The sequence below is a fragment of the Leptonychotes weddellii genome, chromosome 10, assembly GCF_054177405.1.
Source record: "Leptonychotes weddellii isolate Sample4059 chromosome 10, ASM5417740v2, whole genome shotgun sequence".
Classification (NCBI taxonomy): Eukaryota; Metazoa; Chordata; class Mammalia; order Carnivora; family Phocidae; genus Leptonychotes; species Leptonychotes weddellii.
Genome location: NC_138378.1, coordinates 99,158,280 through 99,173,735, shown reverse-complemented (window position 1 = coordinate 99,173,735; position 15,456 = coordinate 99,158,280). Strand labels below are relative to the sequence as shown.

The 15,456-nt window shown below is 40.7% G+C and overlaps 1 protein-coding gene across 14 annotated transcripts in view; it reads left to right on the top strand.

Moving 5' to 3' along the window:
• Nucleotides 1-15,456, top strand: part of LTBP1 (latent transforming growth factor beta binding protein 1) — a 255,388-nt gene that overhangs the window by 152,296 nt on the left and 87,636 nt on the right. For all 14 annotated transcript variants that reach the window (XM_081796946.1, XM_081796942.1, XM_081796945.1 and 11 more), the window contains one exon: nt 11,463-11,585. In XM_081796946.1, the coding sequence (XP_081653072.1) occupies nt 11,463-11,585 (123 nt within the window). The remainder of the gene's footprint in view (nt 1-11,462; nt 11,586-15,456) is intronic.

Genomic DNA, 15,456 nt, shown 5'->3' with positions numbered 1-15,456 from the left:
AAGCTACCAGAGACTAGTAGAATTAGGAACATGTGAACACAAACGTGCAGCAGAAGTAGAAAGAGAAATCTTGATGGATTGCCATTCCTCTTACATTTATTCATTTAAGTATTTAATAAATACTTCATACTGACATCAGGCACTGAGGAAGAGAAGCAACAAAATTGCTTTGGTTCTAATTAGCTGTGCTCTAGTTAGCTTTCCCCCTTGATGGTTTTCCTCTCTGTCTCTGTGTGATCTTTTCCTTAGAAGCTGAGCTCTTTTACACTCAATGCCAGACTCTGGCAATGTGAGGTCAATTTCTCATTTATTCATACCTTCTTTCTTTTCATCCACAAATGCTGGAGAACTTACTGTAATATACCCAGAGTTGTGCTGAGTGCTGGGATACATTGAGGGACAAAAAAAAGTGCCTTCTTAAAAAAAAAAAAAAGTGCCTTCTTCATGGAACTATCTGGTGAGGAAGACTGATACCCAGACGTCTCATAAATAAATGCACAAACACAATTGAGACCGTGTTGGGAAGGGGGGTTCTGTGATGCTGTAAGAATGTGTCCCAGAACGAGTTGCCTCTGGGAAAATTCCTGATTGAGGTTTAACGGGGGAAGGGGATGGGAGGGAGATGGTTTTGGACAGAGAAAAGAGCATATTCAGGGGACTCATGGGAAGGAGGAAGCAATCATGTTCCAGAAGCTGGAAGGCTGGTGCTGCTGAAGGACAGAGAACAAGAGAAGATTTGCAGCAGGATGAGGGGGCAGACCATGCCAGACTCTCTCAGTCCTTCCAAATGTTCATCTTGAACACTACCTCAAAAACTAATGATGTCCTACATGCTGGCTAACTGAACATAAAAAAAAAAAGTAACAACATATTCGTCTTTACGCCTACATCTCTGGGAAAGACAATGTTGCAGAACAGGTGGGCTCAGTAGCCTTGGCAGAAACAGTCCCAGTTGCAAAGTTTTGGATTCATCACCAGGTTGCAGAAGCTAAGCCTCTGTACGTGGTACAGGTGGCCCTCTGCCCTGAAGCTCATGCCCATCTCTAAGAGTGTCTATCCTTGGAATTGTGAGATGTTGATCTTCGGGAGAAGAGATTTTTGTTCATTAATGGCTTATTTATTATGCATTTGTTTATGTGATCAGTGCTGGTTAGTACATTTGGTTTTAATTTTCCCGTTTGGCACAAATTTCATAGTTGCCTATCAAGCTTTCATTTCTATTCTCATTTTCACATACTGCTGCATATTATAATCCAAGAGGAGAGCCTGAATTTTACCTTAAATAACTAAAATCCATAATAGTGGTATAAACACAGCCCTGATTCATGAATTTACTAATGAAATATGACTGAGCAAATGGGCAAATGAGTGCTCTTCAATATAAATGCATTTATCTAGGCTGGGCAATAAGAATAAATGAGTTATTATACCTAGATGTATGCAGTCAGTCTCAGCATGACCACTTTGCTCCAGTTCAGGGACAGAAACACTACCTCCGTTCAGAGTAACTTGACTTTGCCAACCAGCTGAGTAGGATCATAAGCAGAAATACTAGGTCACTGTGTAGTCCACCAGAGTCACACAGCTAGCCAATTGCTCCAAGCACCAGTTTTCATTTGTGCATTGCTAAGGTCACGCATTTCCTATGAAAAATACACCATGTACTCTTTCCTTCTGCCTTGGGTAAAATTTTAGGCTCTGTCATCTACAGGTGAAGCTTCTCTTCTGTGCTGTAATTTCGGTTCCACTCATTGTTCATACTGGACTTGCAGCTCCTCTAAAATTCTCAGGAGGACTTTTGCAGATTATACCAAAATGGATCCGTCTTAATTTTTGATGGTAGTAGAGCTTTCACATGTTAAAAAGTTGAGCGTGACAAAAAGTAGATATTGCAACATGCTTTTCTGTTCTAATTGAACCAATGAATGAATTCGATTTTTCTGCTCAACTCTGACAATGCGAGGGAATACCCAGCCATATCACATACATTTTAGTTCTTACCTTTATCCTTCTGGTACTCCAAAGACACATTTTAGAAGGTGTAGTCATTACTTATCATTGAGTTGAGCTCATCGACACCAACTTGATTATATATTTATTCGTTCAGTTTAACAGTTGAGTGCCTACCAAGAGCCAGGCATTTTTCAAGACCCGGGGGATTGAGAGTGAACAAAATAAATGCCCTCCCCTCATTGTGCTTGTACTCTAGAGCTCACATTGTGCTTGCAAATAAGCAAAGCAGCACGCAAAGTATATGGTGTGTCAGATGTGTGTTGAGTGCCACAAAGGAAAAAAAAAGCAGCTTAAGGGAGACAGAGTGTCAGAGATTCTATGGGGGTCAGAGAAGGCATCAAATGATAAGTTATTTATATTGTGTTCCTTTCTATTTGTTTTTGTTTCTAATGGTTACTTGGGACTGGTTTGTGGCTTTTTAATATCCTTTTAGTCCAGATAATTTAGGGTACATTTATAAGACTTTTCCCCCCAATTTTAAATATATGAGAACATTAAAGACTTAAAATTTTCTCAAATCTCACCATCTGAAGAAAGGTCTTACACTTGGCATTTGTTAGTCATCTGTAGAGAAGATAATCCCTGCCTTACAGGGGATTCTGTTCCATAAGTCTTAGTGTCCTCCTTTTTCTACCACTCTGCTCTCACTGACTATTTTTAAAGGAAGGGGGGGAAATCGGAGGGGGAGATGAACCATGAGAGACTATGGACTCTGAGAAACAAACTGAGGGTTCTAGAGGAGGGGGGTGGGGGGATGGGTTAGCCTGGTGATGGGTATTCAAGAGGGCACGTTCTGCATGGAGCACTGGGTGTTATACGCAAACAATGAATCATGGAACACTACATCAAAAACTAATGATGTAATGTATGGTGATTAACATAACATAATAATTTAAAAAAATAATATATAAAAAATTATAATTAAAGTTGTACGGTGTTGTATGTAATTCTACTTTTGTGTGGCATAGTGCTTATGGTTTTTTCTAAAGTCCATCAATCCATATGTTGATTTGACTTTTTTTTTTTTCTGTCTGAAAATGGATTCATTAGGAATTGAGAATTTCTATTTGGACCCTTATGTTCTGCAGGGATTTGATGCCAATTACACTGTGCTTCTTTCACTGACCCAAAGGTGAACTTGGTGAAATCGTTAATGGCCTCCTTGTATTCATGCCACGTAGACTGAATCTCACTGATTGATGCTTCGCCTTGATTTAAGAATTAGAACAGAAATTGTTTGGGGCAGAAACAGGTCAGATGTTAGCAGGTGTTGTCTGGGAGACCATGCTCTTTCCTAGTGTTGAGTTCAGGGCATATGATCCTTCATTCTCAGTAGTTTATTGTCCACTTTCAAAATATCTGTCCCTTGATGCTTTTTGGCAACTCTTGTTGGCTCCTCTGTTAACATAGCTTCTTCTTTCAAGTTGTGGATTTCAGTCCTCTCTCGAAAGCCACTTTCATCATTCAACATTGTATTCCTTGGACCTCACATTCAGCCTGGAGTTGCTGCCCGCTTGATCCTCGCCTCTAATGACTATTTCATCACCCTGGGTTCTGGCCAGTTCCAACTGGCTGCTTCAACCAGGACCTTTCTTGAGGGAAGCCAGCCTGTCAGGTACTCAATTAGCAGGTTTCTCTTCACTCAAGAACAGGCCTGATTTAAACCCTACTGGAGCCATCCTCTAAAGGAGATTCTCTAATATCTAATTGTTTAAAGGTACATTCAGTAACTCTGATATAAAGATCATATTTCCCTGAATTTAGACAGATTTGGGGTTATGTATGACCTCTATGAAGCTTGGTTTCAATATCTTTAAAATGGGGATTGAAATGCTCTCTTCATGGGATTTACTGTCAGAATTAAATAAGCAATATAAAGCACCTAGTGAGGTATGTGACACAAGGTAGAACCCAATAAATGTTATAACCCTTCTTCCCCCAACTCTATTATCCTCCCCTTTACCTCCCTAATCCCGAAATGTTAGAAGTGCAGTAATAACTGGTACTTGTTTAAGTAAATTTTATGTCAGGTTTCTATGTATAACTGTCTTTGACTTGCTTTAATAAGTTCATTTCCTGTAGTTCTTAACTCTCCCTATCTGATAGGAGCTTTCTTTTATGAATCTAAGTAATCTTAGTCTTATAATTACCTTTCAACTTCTCAGCATTTTTGTTTAGCTGGGATCTATTTCTTAAGAATCATATTGCTTGGGACGCCTGGGTGGCTCAGTCGTTAAGCGTCTGCCTTCGGCTCAGGTCATGATCCCAGGGTCCTGGGATCTAGCTCCATATCAGGCTTCCTGCTCAGCGGGAAGCCTGCTTCTCCCTCTCCCACTCTCCCTGCTTGTGTTCCCTCTCTCACTGTGTCCCTCTCTGTCAAATAAATAAAAATCTTTAAAAAAAAAAAAAAAGAATCATATTACTTTTCTGTAAGGTAATCGATCATCCCTAACAAATGTTTTACCTTCTGCAATACTGCTATCTCCATCCTTTTACTTCATTTTCTTGGCTCACCTTCATAAGACACAGTATCTATCACATGGTCGATGTAGGCAGCAATCCCTTGTTGAGTTTACTTTATTATCTTCCTTTATAATTGAGTCTGTGAAAGACCATGTGACCTGGGAAGACAAATTTCTGAGATTTTTATCATACTAATCCTTCTCTGTCAAACTGTAATTAAGTTAATCGTGACTTTGTGACTCCAATTTACGTTTTCTAAATGTAATGGGTCTTAGGCATTTGAAGAACTTAGTGTCATTTAATCCACTTGACAACTGGTTAGCCATAGTCTTAACCAAAACCAGGTGCACAGAACGTGCACGATAAACATGGAAAGCTCCTTGTTCTAGGTGTTCTTTGACCACTAGGATTTATTTTCAGATTTTTAAGAATCATTGTTAACCTTTATGGAATAGATGAATATTCATAGACTTACCTGAAATTGAAGACTTTGTTCTACATTTATTTGCATAAGATGGCAGCAGAACTGAACATCTCCCTTTTGCAGATATTATTAAATGTGCAAACACCAGCCTAATCCCTAAATCACTGCAGCTAAAGAAGTCTTCTATTTAGTCATTATGTTATTATCAAATACCTAATTATGTACTTAATTCCAGAGAAGACTTGAAGTTATAAATAAGCAAACCAAAACAGAATAGAATGGTGGTTATCAGGAGCTGGGAGCTAGGGGGATTGGGGAGGTGGTGTTTAAAGGTACGAACTTGCAACTGGCAGGTAGATAAGCCCTGGAGATCTGTTGCACAGATTAGTGATTATAGTCAACAGTGCTGTCTTATAAACTTCAAAGCTACTAGGAGGCCAGGTGATAATTATGTTCACAAAAAAAGGGAAATAATGTGACATAAGAGAGGCGTTAACTAACTTTGTTAATCATTTTGCAATATATAAGCATACCAAATTATCACTGAAACTTACCCTATGTCATATGTCAATTATATCTCAATAAAAGCAAACAAAAAACTACTTTTGAAAGCAGGAAACATACCTGTGTGAGAAGACTAGTTACCATGATAACAAAAACTTCTTTTACGTTGCTACAAAAGGCGTTGACTTCATTATTTTATTTGATATCAGGGCAGTAGTAGTAGTAGTAGAGATACAGAAATTGATTCCCAGATAGGTTAATGGGCTTGCTAATGGTCATAGGTAATAAATGACAGAGCTAGGACATGATCCCAGGTCGTTTATCTCCAAAACTAGTGTTCTGTTCTATACACTCCCTCTTCCTGTACACCCAAGACAATAAGAGAACAAAGCAATATGATTAAGATAATGAAGAAAGAAAAGTTCATAGAAAGAGAGATGATCGATATGGGTGGGAATCATCCCTTGCAAGCAGCAGTAAGAATGGCTGAGGGATTCTTGACTCGAAGATGGCAGTCTTCAGCATAGATAGCCCCAGTTGGGTTTTGCTGAAAGACTAAATACTCTTTTGGAAAGGGGAGGCAGGAAGCCAGTGATGTGGTAGGGTTAATGGACTGATTTTCTGAGATTATCCTTGGCTCTTTATCTGGGATGTACATAGCATTGGCTGTTCTCCAGTTTTGAAGAACAGTGATGAGTCTTTGAGGGATGCATAACATATTTTTATCAGCTGCACTGCTACTGCATATCTTAACTTGGTCAGACTTGACGGAGGGCACCTGAGATCCCGAGGATTTGCTGTACTGCAAGTGCGGGTTGTTCCATCCCGCTGGCCTAACCATGCTGGCTTTTCTGTCCAGTATGTTCTGCCATCATCTTTACTATAAAAGACTATGTGTACAGAATAGTCGAGGGATCACTGAAGTAATGTCATCTTGGGGGTGGGGAGTAATCTGTATTTTCCTGTAGTCATTGTGACAGAGTAAGATGTTTACTTCACATATCAAATGGTGCTCACTCATTGAAGTCTGTGGTGCTCATTAAGGAATTAAATGAGACTCAATGGCCTCTGAAATATGACTGATGCGCAGTGTTGAGAGATTAATTTCCTTGAAAGTACAGGAAGTAAGGCAGGTAAACTGTTGCTCTGGAGCCAACTCTGACCAACCTCAAGGAGCTGATAGGTACAGTGGAAGGAGGCATCATAGCCTTGAACTGACTTGTGTGAGGTCAGCCACTGAATACCCTCTGAACCATCAGAGAGGGGCTTCATGCTATCTTGTGTTTTCCCAGGACATTAGGAAGGGAAATTTCAAAAGGGTTCTTGACCCAGAGAAATTACATCCCAAGGCAATGAGAGAATTTGCAGGTGGATTTGCTGGCCAGCTGAAAGTCATCTTTGTAAAAATTGTGGAGAATGGAAAGTTGCCAGAGAGCTGGAAAGAGATTAATGTCCTCATTTCCCCCCAAAGAAAAAAGAAGCTGGAGTTCGGGAACTAATGACCACTGAGCTTCATGTTAATCTTGACAAAGAACTGTAGGCTGCAGGATTCAAATGATGAGGTGGAACGTTTTTTTGTGTTTTTTTTTTAGAATTTATTTATTTATTTGAGAGAGAGAGAGGGAGAGGCAGAGGGAGCAAGAGAGGGAGTCTTATGCAGGGCTCAATCTCATGACCCTGAGATCAGGACCTGAGCCGAAACCAAGAGTCGGACACTTAACCAGCTGCGCCACCCAGGCACCCCAAGGTGAAACATTTTAAAAGAAAAAGATGATCATAAGAATCAGCCAGGGTTGGGGTGCCTGCATGGCTCAGTTGGTTAAGTGTCTGCCTTTGGTGCAGGTCATGATCCCAGGGTCCTGGGATTGAGCCCCACATCAGGCTCCCTGCTCAGCAGAGAGTCTGCTTCTCCCTCTGCCTGCCCCTCCCCCTGCTCATGCTTTCTCCCTCCCTCTCTCTCTCTCTCTCAAATAAATAAATAAAATCTTAAAAAAAAGAATCAGCCAGGGTTCACTAAGGACAAATCATGCCCACTGTTCTGACTGTCTCTTCTGACAGGCTTCTGAGAGGAGCAGATCATGAAATCCTATAGACATGGCATATCTGGTTTCCCACAGGCCTCTATTAGAGTCTCTCGGGGTGCTGTAGAGGACAATGATCAGTTTGGATTGGGTAATAGTATACTGGGGTGGATTCATAGACTTTTGAACGATCATATCCACAAAGTGCTGACCTCATAAACCCCTGGCAGTTTTCTTACTGTGGGAGGTTTAATTAATTCACTGGATAGCAAATGCCAAATTATGTCCCAAAAGCCCATTGGTATATTGTATTTTGGGAGTTTGGAACACATTTTTCTGTGGACACAGTGTTTTTCATGACGTTTCCCTTTTGAACTGATTATGTGTATGCATCACAAGAATTTGGGTAATCTGACTCTTGTACAAGACCATCACCCTAGAGTAAGATGCGATTTGAGCTCCAATACAGAAAACCAAAGACTTAACCGTCTCCCTCTGCAGCAAGGGTAAGAGGCTATGGGTATTGGATGGTGGGGTGGATAAGGACTACCTTGTTTCCCAGAACACTGATTCTCCCAAGGGTTTGAAGTAAGAACTGAGGGCAGGCTTTCTGTTAATAACACTCAGGGCCCCACAAGTTTGTATCTTTGACTTAATGGAAGAACACTGGAAACCACTGAGGGTTTTTAAAGGAGCAATACCATTGATTGTGTTTGTATTTCAGATGACTCTGGCTACCAGCTGGATAGTGGATTAGAGAGGGCAAGACTTGAAGTAGGGAAACAAACTATGGCGGTAACCCATGTGAGACAGAATGGTGGTAGTAAGAATGAAATGAAGCGGGTGTATTTGAGAGATATTGGGAAGATGGAATTGATTTGACTGTTTTAAATCGAATGTGGGGAAAGAGGGAGAATAAGGAATCTAGAAAGGATGACTCCCAGTTTCTGACATGGGCATCTGAGTGGATAGTGGTATCATATTGACCTGGAATAAAAGAAACCCAGGGAGAAAGATCAGTTTGGGCTGTGAAGACTCAGAGGTGCCTATGGGACATCAAGGGGAAATGTCCAGTACACTGACCAACTAGGTTGTGTGGGTCTGCAGTTTAAGAGACAGGTCTGGGTGAAAGATAAAACACTGAGTTTATTTCACTCCTTTTACATCCGTCAAGTGAGGCCCCACTCCAGGCACCTTCCTACTATATATTCTGGTTTTTTTTAAATGGAGGTGTGATACCTCTATAGCATTATATTAATTTCAGGTTTAGAACATAATTATTTGATATTTGTATACATTACAAAATGATCACAGTAAGTTGGGTGAAAGTCTATCACCATAGTTACAGAATTAAAAAAATTTTTTTCTTATGATGAGGACTTTTAAGATCAACTCTCTTAGCAGCTTTTAAATAGACACTGTGGTACTGTTAATTCAAGTATAAGTATCAAGTATTTTTTTAAAGAATTTATTTGAGAGTGAGAGAGTGTGTTTGCAAGTGAGTGGAGGAGCAGAGGGAGAGGGACAAGCAGACTCCACGCTGACTGAAGAGCCCAATTGATCTCACGACCCTGAGATTATGACCTGAGCCAAAATCAAGAGTTGGACACTTAACCGACTGAGCTACGCAGGCGCCCTAGTTATCAAGTATTTTGAAAGTATTTCGTGAATGATCATCTGTACTGCCTGTTATTTTGCTTTAACTAGAGAAAATATGGTCTTAGAAATTGATTTTGTTGTTATATTCTGTAGCCCTATAAATCACATTTCCTGGTGCATACATAATTAAAGAGAACAATCCATACCTTTTTCAACTTTTTAACATTTTTGAAACCAATCCAGATACCAGATGTGACATTTTAATGTTGCTGTCTGGAATTTACATGCCTAGTGTCTAGGCTCATTCTATCCCATTATTTATTTTGGCTCCAGCATTTAGCTTCTTCTTTCAAGTTGTTTGCATTCGGTGTTTATAAAAGTGGACTCCCACAACCAAAGAAAGGATGGACGATGAGTCAGTCTGGAAGTGCTCTTTTTGTTATCATAGAGTAGGGTCCAGTTCACCATAACTGATTTTGTGAAAGCGAGGTGGAGCACTCAGACAAGGCCAGTTGGTTGGCTGTTTTCAGTTTGCGTGTGAAATGTGTGCCGGTGTGTGCATGCATGCTCACACACCATTGCCTCATTTTGGTACTCTATTTCTAGATATCATTTTAAGAAAACTAGAGTACAGGGGTGCCTGGGTGGCTCAGATGGTTAAGCGTCTGCCTTCGGCTCAGGTCATGATCTCAGGTCCTGGGATCGAGCCCCGCATCAGGCTCCCAGCTCAGCGGGAAGCCTGCTTCTCCCTCTCCCTCTGCCTCTTCCCCCTGCTCATTCTCTCTTTCTCTGTATCTGCCTCAAATGAAGAAATAAAATCTAAAAAAAAAAAGAGAGAGAGAGAAAACTAGAATACAGGTTTAAGGAAATGTTATGCAAATGAATGCAGTCCGAACTCTGGAATGCTGAATTAGAACTAGATCTCTGATGTTCATGTGTTCGTGACTCTCTGCCTGTTAACATTAGGAGGGTGGCAAGCTTTATTGCTTTCATGGCGAGCATTGCAAAATGAAATGGATGTAGTCAAGAGCATTTTCCTCCGTATTGTTGGTCTGCCTTATGATTAAGATGCCTGGATTGAGCTACAGACTGCTGTAAAGTTAAGCCTACATCATGATGCTGTGTGTAGTTTCAGCACTTAGTGGTTTAAATTTTTCCTCTTACGGTGTTGGTTGTTCATGCTACACAGTCTTCTCAACTACAACATACAGTGGACTTAACAAAAGCATTTAGGTGGGGCACAGAACTCAAGTTTTTCTTTGTGAATTAACATCTTTTTTCAAAAAGATATATTTATTTTAGAGAGAGGGAGAAAGTGAGCAGGGGAGGGGCAGAGGAAGAGGAAGGAATCTCAAGCAGGCTCCCCACTGGAGCTCAACGGGGGGCTCGATCTCACAACCCTGAGATCATGACCTAAGCCGAAATCACTCAAGAGTCGGACGCTTGACCAACTGAGCCACCCAGGTGCCCCTGAATTAACAATATTCTAGTAAGAACATAATGAAAGCTGAATGAAATCAGCGAACACATTGATGATTTTCTATATAAATGCTGTGTTAGCAAATAATAAAAACAAACATTCCTAATTCTCTCTTCAGTGGTTTCTATCACTACACTTAACTTGTGTTAATAGAAACAGGTCAAAAGGATGGGCTTTGGAGTTAAGCTGACTGGATGCCCCTATGAGCCACCAGTTTCTCAAACCATGTGGCCTTGGGCAATCTGCTGGAACTTCTTTGAATCCTGGTTCCTTTGTCTATAAAATGGTTGGCTTCTATCGCTCCTGTTAGGATTAAAACATGCACAGCCTTTCCTGTTTATGCAGTAAGGGCTTGGTGAAGATGAGCAATTATTTTATCTATCTCTGCAGTCTGTCCCCTACCTTCAAACTGCCCACTAAGCTTGTTTTTCCCCTAGATTGGTTTTTATAATACCGATTCAATGCTGTCTTTGAACATTTTATCAGAGTTTTTTTTATCTTTCTGCTAAGACCTCTTGTGGTTTCTTCAGGTCCCGAGTCCTGTCTTTGGCTTTCTCGAACCCTCCCTTCCTGCTGAATTCATCAGTTCCATAGCTAGACCTCAGTACGTCTTTGATTCTTTGGAATACTTCATTGTGCAGGGGATGCTACTCCCAAACTGCTGTCTCTTCTGCCCTCCCCTCTACAACGAGCTTTCCATGGAATTGATTCACAGAGCATGCTTGGTTCCTTTTTTGAGTTACTTTGCATAAAGTAAATCAAGACATAGAACTATGATCCATGCAGCTCACACCAGAGCTCCTGTTCCTCCTTTGGGCTAATTTGAAAGCTTATCTTAAAGAATCTGTCCCTGTTTGAGGATGCGCTCTTTCTATTTTTAGCCAAATTCAACTTTATTCATGTTTTCTTTTTTTCTCTCTTTGTGGGTTTTTTTCCCCCTTCTGCAACATTCTTCAAGATGTGGATGAATGCCTGGAACCACAGGTCTGCACAAACGGTACTTGCTCCAACCTTGAAGGCTCCTACGTGTGTTCATGCCACAAGGGTTATACCCCGACACCAGACCACAGGCACTGCAAAGGTAAATGCTGTGATCAGATTTGTTTTTTATTCGAACTGCATTTAAGAATGTGTTAGAGTAATTAGCTTAGAAAAGGAAACCAAAAGGGGCGCCTGGGTGGCTCAGTGGGTTAAGCGACTGCCTTCGGCTCGGGTCATGATCCTGGAGTCCCGGGATCGAGTCCCGCATCGGGCTCCCTGCTCGGCGGGGAGCCTGCTTCTCCCTCTGCCTGCCTCTCCCCCTGCTTGTGTTCTGTCTCTCTGACAAATAAATAAATAAAATCTTTTAAAAAAAAAAAAAAAACCAATACACACAGTTCCACAACTCTGTGACTATACTAAAAAACATTGAATTGTACACTTTAGATGAATTATGTGGTGGTAAATTATATCTCAATAAAATTGCTATTAAAAAACATTCATCCTAGGGGCGCCTTGGGTGGCTCAGTCTGTTAAGCCTCTGCCTTCGGTTCAGGTCATGATCTCAGGGTCCTGGGATTGAGCCCCGCATTGGGCTCCCTGCTTAGCAGGAGCCTGCTTCTCCATTGCCCCCCATGCTCTCTCTCACTCCCTCCCTTTCTCTCTCTCAAATAAATAAATTAAAAAGATCTTTTTTAAAAAACATTCATTTTAGAAAATCTAGCAAACACAAAATAAGCAAAACAAAAATAACAATTTCTCAATCTCATTCATCAGTAGTCCTATCTCATGGATATTTTCTGTCACTAAGATAATATATGTACGATTTTGTATCTTGCTTTTTGTCGTTTAATAGTATATCATGAGCATTTTACACATTAAAAACTTTTTTCAAATATTATTTTTGAAAGCTGCTTAAGAGTCACTGTATTACTATTTCAGCATTTTCTTGCTGTTCATGTGTTGAACAATTACATTTTTTTTAAAACTTCTCATTATGTTAAAAAACAAATCTAACAAGTTTTTTTTTTTTTTAATAAAACTTGGTCTGAATTTTAGGATTATTTCCTTATTTATAAAAGTGGAATAATTGGGTAAAATGTTTTTAATGTCTCTTATTTTTATTTTTTAAAGATTTTATTTATTTAATTGACAGAGAGATAGCGAGAGCAGGAACACGAGCGGGGGGGTGGGAGAGGGAGAAGCAGGCTCTCCGCCGAGCAGGGAGCCTGATGTGGGGCTCGATCCCAGGACCTTGGGATCATGACCTGAGCCGAAGGCAGACATTTAACAACTGAGCCACCCAGGCGTCCCAATGTCTTTTATTATTTTGACTGAACACTAATTTCTAATTTTTAAAATGTGTTTCTTTTAATTCTAAAAGATTATTAGTTATGCTTGTATCTGTTAATTCTCTGGACACTTGTAATTATTACAACATCTATTTCATATGTTTGTTAAACATTTGTATTTTTTGGTGTAAATTTATGTTATATCTGTTCCCATGTATCAGGTTTTTTAATCCATCTATATGAACACTTTATAATACATGTGTAAACCATTATATACATGTGTCTGTGCATTACAAATATATTTTTGGGGGGTATTATTGTTGTAATTTGTCCAAGGTTTCTCTAATTTTTCTTGGCATAATTCTTTTTTTTAAGTTTAAATTTTTTCTCTGGTCAAATCTGTGGATGGCTTCCTTTCTGCTCCTAGTTCTTTAAACCTAAAAGCATGCTCTTTGCAGGGGAGGAAGAGAGGAAATAAGTGAATTTTTCTTCTTTCTGAAGGATCTCAAAGTGAAGGATGTAGGGTGGAGGTTAATTTCTCACCATGGTAGGCAAGTAGTAAACGGATACCTTACTGTCTTGTGAGAATTATAGCATCTCCCACTGGCAGCAGCACATTCACCAACCTCCACATTGGGGGCCCAACTCCGTGTGTACGGTGGAACACTGGCCACTCCTAGCAGAGCAGGTCAGGTGGGCGCAACTCCCTGCCCCCCGGGTCCTTTTCCTGCCAACCCACGTCTGCAGCCTTCCTACCAAGTTCTTCTAGTGGTTCGCCATGCAACCTTGGGTAAATAAACTCAGATTTCCAGTCTCATACAATCTCTAAAATTGGGGGATTGGACTCTCTAGAGGGATAATGCTCTGAGGAAGCACATGTTGGGTGAATGACTTTTAACCACTTTTTCACTCTTTCTTGCTCAGCCATCCTAGCTGAGCCTGCTCCTCTCTAAGAAGGCTTCCCAGCATGCCCAAATTCACACCATCATTTGATGCCAGCCCTAGGAACACTATGTCCCCTCTATGTGATGCTCGGCTGTGGAAGCTTCTCTTCATCCTTCCCTTTCTTTTGGGTGTATCCTGGAACCCACGTGTTCCAGGCACTGTGTTCAAATGCAGATGCTACTGAGAGGTTTTAATCTCTCAAAGGACTTTTATTGGTTGGAAAAGATAGAAACCTACTACAGATCATTGTAGATAATAAAGTACCAAGTGATGAAGGTTAACAGTATCAGCAATGTCACGGAGATGTCATATACCCCTGACCTTATGTGGGGGCCAGGGCATTTCACCTTTGTATTTATTCCTTCCAAAAACCCATAACCCCAACCTCTAATCATGAGAAAAACATCAGACAAATCCAGATTGACAACATTCTACAGGGGTCTGGCCCATACTCTCAAGACTGTTAAAGTTGTGAAGAATAAGGAAAGATGGGGGAGACAGGACCCCTAAATACAGTGTGGTACCCTGGATTGGGTCTTGGAACAGAGAGAGTGCATGAATCAAAAAAACTGGTGAAACCCAAATGAAGTCTGGAGTTTAGTTTAAAAAGGAGGAGTGCAGTATATCAGAACCTAGTTTGGACGCTCAGAAGTGTGAGCTTGGGTAAGTTTTCTTCCTTCGCTAAGCCTTACTTGCTCATCTGCAGAAAGGCAACAGTAATGGTACCTACTCAGGTGGATGTGAGGATTGTGTAAAAAAATACAGAAACAGAGGGGCGCCTGGGTGGCTCAGTTGGTTAAGCCACTGCCTTCGGCTCAGGTCATGATCCTGGAGTCCCTGGATCGAGTCCCGCATCGGGCTCCCTGCTCGGCGGGGAGTCTGCTTCTCCCTCTGGCCCTCCCCTCTCTCATGTGCTCTCTCTCTCATTCTGTCTGTCTCAAATAAATAAATAAAATCTTTAAAAAAAAAAAATACAGAAACAGAGGTAATGTGTGGAGAATGAGATAACGCAGGGACAGAGTCTGACACGTAGTTGATGTTGTTATTCACCAGATCATAGGCATGTACAAAGTTCTGTTAAAGCTAATCCTGCTTGCGTGCTGCTGGGAAAGCTTTCCGAGGTACTGCTGTTCGACCTTGGTCCTAAAATTTTGAATACGGAAGGGAGAAAACCTTAGGAGGCAGAGAAAGCTGCACATGTCAAAGGTTAGAGGTGGGAAAGGGCTGTTACCGCCACTTGCCAGTGAACCTTGCCCCCCCCACTCTGGTTTTCCTGGTCTCTGCATTGCAGTGTGGGATGGGGTCAGGCAAGATCCCCATCCGCTGCTCTAGAAACCTACATATACACTGATTATTTTCCTTACTCCCCAATCAAAGCCCACCCTTTTTACGATAATAATTTATATAACATCCTTTTTCTGTAATTATTTCATAATCTTTCCCAAACCACGTCAGCTCACCGATGTCAAATTCTTCCCAGATCCTAAATCTGTCCCTTTTCCAATATTCCAGCAACTGCCAAATTTCACCTTAGTGCTAAATATTGACTTGGGGTTTTCACCTCACTAAATGTACTGGCAACTTTTTTTCATGTTGTGAATATGCTGTCTCCTGTATTAATTCAGTACTTGTTTCTTTATTTCTTTTTTGTATCTGTGTTTTTGTATCTCTTTGTACATTTTAGCATTATACGTCCTAAATTTATAAATACCTGGAGATAGTCTCTTTTTTAACTCT